General features: G+C 31.2%; 1 protein-coding gene across 1 annotated transcript; it reads left to right on the top strand.

Moving 5' to 3' along the window:
- The first annotated feature begins 3407 nt into the window (after positions 1 to 3407).
- On the top strand, positions 3408 to 5074 carry LOC129980594 (uncharacterized). The gene is made up of 2 exons (XM_056090975.1): positions 3408 to 4874; positions 5021 to 5074. Exons 1-2 carry the CDS (start codon positions 3408 to 3410, stop codon positions 5072 to 5074), a joined length of 1521 nt encoding a protein of 506 aa, XP_055946950.1.
- The last annotated feature ends 4492 nt before the right edge of the window (positions 5075 to 9566 follow it).

Here is a 9566-nt window from a genome sequence, read left to right as displayed (position 1 = left end):
GCTTTATTATAAGTATAGATATAAATCTGTCTAAAATTGCTGAAGGTTTTATGGTAAATTCAAATGATCTCTCAATCACGTGATAAACGTTACCGGTTTTAATAAACCTATATTTAAATAATACATGCTCTTCGCTCTTATATCATTTTACTTCTTATCGAAATAATCAATAAATATAAAAATAGAAAAAACATAAAAAATTTTTAACATGTGAAAAGTGTGAAACATTTTAAATAAACATACGGAATTTAATAAGAATATAAGAATAAATCCTATGTAATATATAAAATATTTTATTTAATAAATGAATTTTAAAGAAAATTGTTTTATATTTTTCTTCCACATCTGAAAAATTCCTTATATTTTTAAAAACGAATCTCAGATTTTCATTTACTTTTTTAATTAAAGTTTTTTTTAAGTCTTCTTCCAGTTTTCCGATGGTAAACATTATTTAGAACAGAACCTGAAATCAAGAACTGCAGCATCTGTTTCGCGGATTAAGGGTGACGGTTACAGCTAAGGCTAATTACATTTTCTTTTCTTTTTCTTAATTAGAGTTCGAATGTTAGTCTGACTCTGGCATTTAGTGCTTGCTTTTCTATTCTTTCTTTTCCAAGTGTGACTGAAAATTTCTTTTTTTCAATAAGTCAGAGGATATATTTTTGTGGCACAAAAGCTGCATACAGGAATGCTTACATCCTGTTCTTTATAAAATCTGTTACAGCTTCACGCCGATAGATGGCGTATCTGTCGAGTACAAAGTTCTGTTAATTCCTTTTTTGTATCAGAACGTAGAGAGTGTGTAAGAACGATTCTGTGAGGAGACGAGGCATCCAACTGTGAGAGGTGTCCTAATCTGTAACAGTCTACATGAAGTGGCACAAAAAATGTGTCCGAAAATAAAATGGTGTTCACCAGAAAGAAATGAGTAATTATTTGTAGAGAATTACATTAAGTGGTCCGTCGACTACGCAGTATTGAACCATCGAGAGTTTTGAGAAGTCGGCAAGTGCTTCTGTTTTGCCGCGTGTGTTTATTTGATATTGTTCTCAGTGAATTCTGAATCCTTAGAGTGATCTTCAATAGATATAAAGTGTAAATTCCTATGATTGGAGTATCCGATGATTGGATTATTGTGTCCGTTTTGGTTTCAGGGTAACTGTGAGTATACTTTAGTTTTCCAAATTTATGTATTAGTTTCGTTTTTATGAGTTGCATATATTCAGAGTTCTCTTTTCAAAATGCTTTCAAAACTTAAAAAGAGTGAATTAATTGAAGTTGCCGAGGAACTAGAAATTAATATTCCTGCAGGTGCCAAAGTAGTTACTATTAAAGATTTAATTGAAAAAAGCGAGATCTATAAATATAATTATGAATTCGTAAAAACTGTAGTTCAGTCAATAATTGATAGGAAAAAAGATTACGAGAAAAATGAAGCACAGAAACTAGAATTGGAAAAACTTAAACTCGCGCAATTAGAAAAACAACTTGAGCTTGCGAATTTACAAAAAGATGTAACACAAAAGGTTAATGTGACAAATAGCGATTCTGATTCTAATTTTAGCTTAGAAAGTTTAATAAAAAGTGTCAAAACTTTAACTATGCCAGTTCCTACACAAGCAGAGTCGTATAATTTATTTTTCCAATCGCTTGAAAGAGCTTTCAAAACCAAAAATGTCCCAGAACAATTCAAATCAGAAATCCTATTAAATATTTTAGGCGAAAAAGTTACCAATTTAATGATATATTTAAATGAAGAAGAATTGTGTATGTATGACAAATTAAAAGAATTAGTGTTAAAAGAATTTCAGTCCACCCCACAAGAAGTTTTAAATAATTTCCGTAAAGCGAAAAAACGCCCAAACGAAAGCTATATCCAGTTTGCATCGCGACTTAGTGCAGCTTTTGATTATTATTGTCAATTAAGAAAGGTAAATGATTTTAAGGGAGTTTGTGAACTCATGGTTTCGGAAAAAATATTTGATTCATTAGATCGTGAACTACAAATTCATATTGGCGTGAAACAAGGAGAATCTTGGTATGTGCCACCAGATTTGGCCAGGCATTGTGATATTTATGTATCCTCAAAATTCAAAAACGATAGTAAGGTGTTTTCACGACCGCAAATTGTAAACCATTCTCAAAAATATCGTAAAGAATACAGTCCACTAAAAGCTTTTGTATCGGAAGTTAAAACTCCGAAATGTGTAATTTGTAAATCTAATGAAAATCATTCCCTGAATGTATGTCCTGTGTTCAAAAATATGCTTGTTAATGAGAGAATAGAAGTCGTTAAAAATAAGCAATTATGTTTTAATTGTTTAAATCACCATAAAATTGCTAACTGTTATTCAAAATCCAGTTGCTCCATTTGCAAAAAACGACATAACACTCTTTTGCACTTGGGAAATACTCAAGGCGAAACTGAAACTCGCTCGCAAAATGCTAACGCGGGATTAAATCCAAGGTCAAATGTATTCGTTCCGCGAATTGAAAATCCTAGTCATAATTCTTCACAACTGACGAATGAGTCACCTGCGAACAGTACGCATTCATTCACTGCTACCAACTTAAATCTAAACAAAATGGTTTTATTAAGTACTGCAAATGTAATGATTCAAAATAATGTAGGAATGTTTATGAGTGCACGTGCGTTACTGGATGTTGGTAGTATGAGTCATTTCATTTCAAAACGTTTAGCCGATAAACTGAATTTGAAAAAAGAAAGACGAAACATTGTGGTTTCTGGACTAAATCAATCTTCTTCTGTTATTAACTGGATCGTAAAAACAAAAATTTCGAACGTTAGCGGAAGCTTTGAAAAGGGAATTGAGTTATTGGTAGTGCCGCATATAACAGATTGTATCCCCTCGAAACAATTTGACATTGATACGCTAGAATTAGATAGTTTCAATTTAGCGGATGTGAGTTTCAATGAACCTGGAGAGGTGGATATTTTATTAGGTGCCCAAATATTCTATGAACTTTTAAGATCGGGTCAAATTAGGTTTCCGGGAACAGACATTGTTTTTCAAAATACTGTGTTTGGGTTTGTTGCTACCGGAAGTGTTCCAATAGAAAACGAAACTACTGTTCATTGTGGGTTGGTAATAGAAGATTTGGATGCAAATTTAAGGAAATTTTGGAAAATTGAAGATGTTGAGGGGGATAAATTACAAAATGATGAGAGTTTAATATGTGAAGATCATTTCATGAAAACACATTTCAGAAATGACGATGGAAGCTATGTTGTTAAAATGCCGTTTAAAATAGACCCCCCATGTTTAGGCGAATCAAAACACATTGCTACTAAAAGATTTAATTCACTTTGGCAACGTTTGAAGAGAGAACCAGAGTATAGGCAACTATACAGCGAATTTTTAACTGAGTATGAGAATTTGGGGCATATGCAGGCAACTTGCGAAACTCCAAGGTACATTATGCCTCATCATGGCGTTTTTAGGCCAGAAAGTAGTACTACAAAATTACGCGTTGTTTTTAACGCATCAGAGGCAACGTCATCTGGACAATCGCTTAATGATAATTTGTATTCAGGATCCGTTGTCCAAGATGATTTGTTCGCTATTTTGTTGAGATTTCGAAAACATTCTATAGTTTTCACCGCTGATATAAAAAAGATGTATCGTCAAATTTGGATACATCCAGATCAGTGTGATTTACAATGTATTTTATGGAAGGATTTAGAGGATGAGAAATTACGTGTATTTAAGTTGCTCACTGTTACCTACGGAACCAAATGCGCTCCTTACTTGGCGACCAGAGTACTAAAACAAATATGCTGTGATGAGCAGAACAACTATCCTTTAGCCGCTGCTGCTGGCAAAGATTTTTACGTCGACGATATACTCAGTGGTACCGAGGATTTATCTTCTGCCATTGAACTACAAAACCAGTTAATACAATTGTTAAAATCAGCTGGTATGGAGCTTCACAAATGGAGCTCAAATAATCCTGTTTTGTTACAAAATGTCCCAACGTCGGACCGAGAATACAATTTCGATAACCCCAACTCAGCTACTTTAAAAACTTTGGGATTACAATTCAATCCTGAAAAGGATACATTTAGTTTTAGTGTTCAAAAAATTGTGAGACCTGCAACAAAAAGAACAATGCTATCGGACATATCCAGATTGTTTGATCCTTTAGGCCTCTTAGGACCTTTGATAATCACAGCGAAGATGTTCTTGCAGAAGTTGTGGATTTTGAGAATTGATTGGGACGATGAAGTTCCCTTACACTTAAATAGAGAGTGGGAAAAATTTAGTTCTGAATTGAGTCAATTGAAAAATGTAAACATAGATCGTCATGTGGTATGTTCTAAAGTTCTGAAAGTAGACCTGATAGGCTTCGGAGATGCTTCGAAAAATGCATATGGTTGTGCTGTCTACACCAGGTCTTTGTCAAGGTCTGATGAGATAAAGGTGTCACTCTTATGCAGCAAATCTCGAGTGGCTCCCATCAAAGAAATTAGTATCCCACGTTTGGAGCTGTGTGCAGCGGATTTGCTTTCCAAGCTTACCGTTAAGGTTCTGTCATCCTTGCAACTAGACATTGATGGAGTACATTTGTACTCGGACTCCACTGTGGTGCTTGCTTGGATGAAAACTCCACCTACATCGTTGAAAACTTTTGTGGCTAATCGAGTCGCTAGGATTCAAGAGTATACTAAGAACTTCCAATGGCATTATGTAAATACTGCTGAGAATCCTGCGGACTTGATATCACGAGGAGTTTTCCCTTCAAAGATCCAACAGTTGGACATTTGGTGGCATGGACCGTCTTTTCTTTCATCTAGTAGCTGTCCAAACTTCAATGACGATCCTGGTGTCTCAGATGATGAATATCTTCTTGAGGTGAAAAGAACTGCAAGGAACTCTGAACTGAATAATGATCCTATGATTAATCTTTCCATTTGTAATACTCCTAGTTTTTTACAGTGCATATTAGATATAAGTAATAATTATAGTAAAATTGTTCGTATTTTAAGTTATGTTTTCAGGTTTGTCAAGAATCTATAAGAAGCAGTGAAGACAACAGGTCCACTGAATGCTGAGGAATTGAACTATGCAGAGACATTTTTAATTAAAAATGTCCAAATCCAAGAGTTTGCCAAAGACGTCAGTAGTCTCCAAAAACACCACTGTGTGCTTCCTGGTAGTAAATTAAAAACTTTGAATCCTTTCTTGGATTCTAAAGGATTGTTAAGAGTCGGAGGACGGTTGGGTAATAGTAATTTTAATTTTAATAAAAAGCATCAAATAATTTTGCCAAAAAGCCATAGATTAACTTTAATTATAATAGAACATTTTCATAATAAATATTTACATGTTGGTGCTTCTTCCTTGCTATATCTTGTTAGAGAAAAATTTTGGCCTCTAAATGGACGTAATAGCTGCAGAAAAATCGTTCATCAATGTATCATTTGTTTCAAAGCCCAACCAATTGCACCTTCTCAAATCATGGGCAATTTGCCCAAGGAAAGAGTGTCTCCAGATTTTGCTTTTAATTGTGCTGGTGCCGATTTCTGTGGGCCGTTTTATATTAAGAATAAGGCTCAGCGTAAAGATGCTTTACAAAAAATTTATATTTGTATTTTTGTATGTTTTTGTTTTAAAGCTGTTCATATAGAAATTGTTTCAGATTTGACTTCTGATTCCTTTATAGCGACTTTAAAACGATTCATGGCTCGAAGAGGTAAATGTGCGAAACTATTTTCAGAAAAGAGTTGTTAAGGGAATAAACTTAACTTATGAAGAGTTCTTAACGGTAATTGTGCAAATTGAGGGAATTTTGAATTCTCGACCACTTTGCCCCTTGTCAGCTAACGAGGACGATTTTGAGGTTCTTACTCCTGCACATTTTTTAATGAATAGGTCTTTAACCTCTTTGAATGAGCCTGATTTGACAAATTTAAAAGAAAGTCATCTCAAGAAATGGCAAAAGGTAACTAGACTTGTACAATATATGTGGAAATTTTGGCATCGTAATTATTTATGTCAATTACAACAGAGATCTAAATGGATGTTTGACAAAAATAATGTAAAATTAGGAGATTTAGTGTTATTAATTGAAGATAATTTGCCTTGTTATAAATGGGCTATGGGTAGGATAATTAAAATTTATTATGGTGATGATAAGAAAATTCGTGTTGTTAAGATTAAAACACAGTCTAGTACTTGTAAAAGAGCCATTTCTAAAATTTGTGTATTGCCTATGGAACATAATCAATTTGTAATATTTGATGTTGAAATTTGTAAGTTTTGATTCTTATTTCTTAGAGATATTTATTATTATGTATATTGTGTATTTTTTTTACTAGATTTGTGTAAAAGTTGTAATATTGTTTATGTTATTGAGCATTGTAATCTCTTGAAACCCTGGGGTTTCAAGGTGGGGAGTATGTTACAGCTTCACGCCGATAGATGGCGTATCTGTCGAGTACAAAGTTCTGTTAATTCCTTTTTTGTATCAGAACGTAGAGAGTGTGTAAGAACGATTCTGTGAGGAGACGAGGCATCCAACTGTGAGAGGTGTCCTAATCTGTAACAGTCTACATGAAGTGGCACAAAAAATGTGTCCGAAAATAAAATGGTGTTCACCAGAAAGAAATGAGTAATTATTTGTAGAGAATTACAAAATCGATTGCAAATGTCGTTAATTTATCATAATCGCAAGTCCTCTTTTTGTTGTTCGTTTCTCCCGCATTGCAAGTTGATAAAATTACCACATTTGGGGATGATAGAATAAGAAATAAAACGATTATTCAGATGATTAGAGTAGAGATACATTTGTTCAATCGGGATAAAGAAACCTAAATATTCTCCGTTACAATAGTTGTATCACTCTTTAAATAACAATATAATTTCTGGTATAATAATATATGTGCCTCCAAGAAGGAAAATAATAACTATTAATTAAGTGATTTTAAAATAACTTTTCATGTTTAGAGACATTTTTAAATAAAGCTAATGAACGAAATGAAACTAAATTTTATACGTAGACTATAAAAGTCATGAAGAGATAAATTCCGCAAATATAAAAAGTAAAAACTGCACTAAAGGTTACCAAAGCAATCTTTTGATCGCAGAAAAGATCAGCAACTTGGAAATGTTGCTAGCGAGCAAGTAGATTTGATTAATGTTAATTCATAAAATTATATTTTTTCTGAATTTTATATTGTATACCATTAATTTGTGCATGTGGATTTTTTTATTACTGGGACATTAATAAATTTTAGCATATTTAGTTTTCCTTGTGTTTATTATAATTAATGATATATTTTCGCTTGAAAAACTTCAAAATCTCTCTAGTCGGTTACTTTTTCAAGTAAATTTTTTTGTATGGAATTCATCACCTCATGTCTTTCAAAGTCTGCATATGAAATAAGTCAGATTTTTTTTAAATCTTACAACCTCTTTGTATATTCCATTAAGCAGTTTTTTAAAAAGAAAAGAATCTTTCACACTGCTAATGTTACAATTATTATATTTCCAAGAATAATCTAATCACTTTGTATAATTGTTTTATAATCATTATTTGAATTATATAATTAAATATAAATATCTCATTTCTCTTCGAATATTTTATCCTCATTTGACATAGAGAAGCTTTTCAATAAAATATTATTTTATAAGGAAAATTGATTGCAATGAAAAAACTATAGTTTATGAACATATTGCGAAACTAAAGAAATCAATACAGTAAATTTTCCAGCCAACGCACTAACTTTCGAATAAACTCATTAATTTCGAAATACTTTTATTCAGCGAATCCAATTTTATTCTTTCATCTTAAATATACCAAATTTAAATTAGTCGTTCATTTTTTTTCGTATTAACTAGCAAACTAACTTAAAGATGAATCGAATTACTAACTTATTATCTGCATTTTGTTTTCTGTTTTATTATTTTAACTAAATGTTAATTTTTTTCATGACTGACTTACCTTTATCGTATATCGTTAAAACATCGCTGTCTGCGAAATGCCATTCACTTTGGTGCTTCATAATCCATTAACAGGTGAGTAAATACATCGAGAAAGTTAGAAATTCCCGTGAATGCTTTCATATATGCTAAATATTGCGTTAAGATATTGACAAGAATTTCCTAAATGAAGTTAGATTAAAAAAACGTTGGTAATAGGGTACAAATGGCGTCTTTAATCATATTCTTTTTAATGATATCACTTATATTTTTCCTTTATTATGTTATGTTTAATTAATTTAAAAAGTAATTCATAAAATATCATATTCTGAAAGTGAAAAACTTTTGTTTAAAAGAAATTTAAAAAAAGGGAAAACAGTTTTTTAAACTGTTACAAAAATTTAAAAAAGAAAAAAATCCTTTTTTAATTAATATTTTTCTAAAACAGCAACCTTTGAAATTCTCTTTTTCATAAATTTCTTACATTTGTTTAAATAACTTTATACGAACTCTACTTGGGAAAAAAAACTATGCAATAAAAAAATGAAAATCAGAAAGTTTACTTTTCTTGACATAGAGTATTATTTAAAAAGATGGAGCAAATTTAAAATATTTATTTCTAATGAATGGCAATAACTAGATAGTTCGCATTTGCATCTAATTTTTGCATTCGGATAATCCCTGCAAAAGTGGTATTTCTGTTCGTTTAAGGGTACAATGGACGATAAAAATGTGAAAAATCGACTAAAACTGCAATTTTCTATTTTTATTTTTTATATTTCAAGTAATCGTTTAGAAAAATAATTATTTTAATATTTTTACTCGGGGTTTAATATTAAAGTTTTTTTTATTGACATTAGGAGACCATTTCCTCTTAAGATTCTATTTATGCAGCTATAATATAACACAGTTTCGTTTTCATACATATGAATACTGTATATGCATGTGTCTATATTTTATAAAATACATTAATTCATATAATAAAAATATATATTTCACAAATGTAAGTAGTTATAATTAAGTTTCTGTTCTGTATGTACCATTTAAATATATTTTTAGCATTTTCTCAGAATGAAGTTTTATGGTGCTATCCAAATTTTAAAATACTCCATGCGCATTATAGTTTTAGTTATAACTCTGAAGCTTTTCTGTTATGCCATATAAACATACATTGATATAATTTTACATGAATAAATCATTTATGAATATTAGAATTGTTTTATTGTAGATTCCGAGCAATATTACTACAATGATTTCTTAAAATTTTTCAAAAAAATGTCAAAATTTTTTTAAATGAAATCTACGATTGCAAATTTCAAGTTATCACGTGAGAACATTATTATTTTTTAAGTCATTATTTGTCTTAATTCATTTAAGTCATTAACCAGTTTAAACCCGTTTGAAACAATCACGAGACTTCTCTATCGATCTCTATCCCCCCTCTCTCTCTATCTATATCTATATATATAATGATAATTTTTTTAAACTTTCATTTCCAATTTTTCTAGCTGGCAAACAAAGTTTTGGAGCTCGACCGATTTTGCGATGAAATAACAGTTATGATGTCATAATTCTACGTCAATCTTTAAAAAACGCATCTGCTGTCAAAGAAGGATACGTAAT

The sequence above is a fragment of the Argiope bruennichi genome, chromosome 8 (genome assembly GCF_947563725.1).
Source record: "Argiope bruennichi chromosome 8, qqArgBrue1.1, whole genome shotgun sequence".
NCBI classification, from domain to species: domain Eukaryota; kingdom Metazoa; phylum Arthropoda; class Arachnida; order Araneae; family Araneidae; genus Argiope; species Argiope bruennichi.
This window is presented reverse-complemented; position numbering and strand designations above follow the sequence as displayed.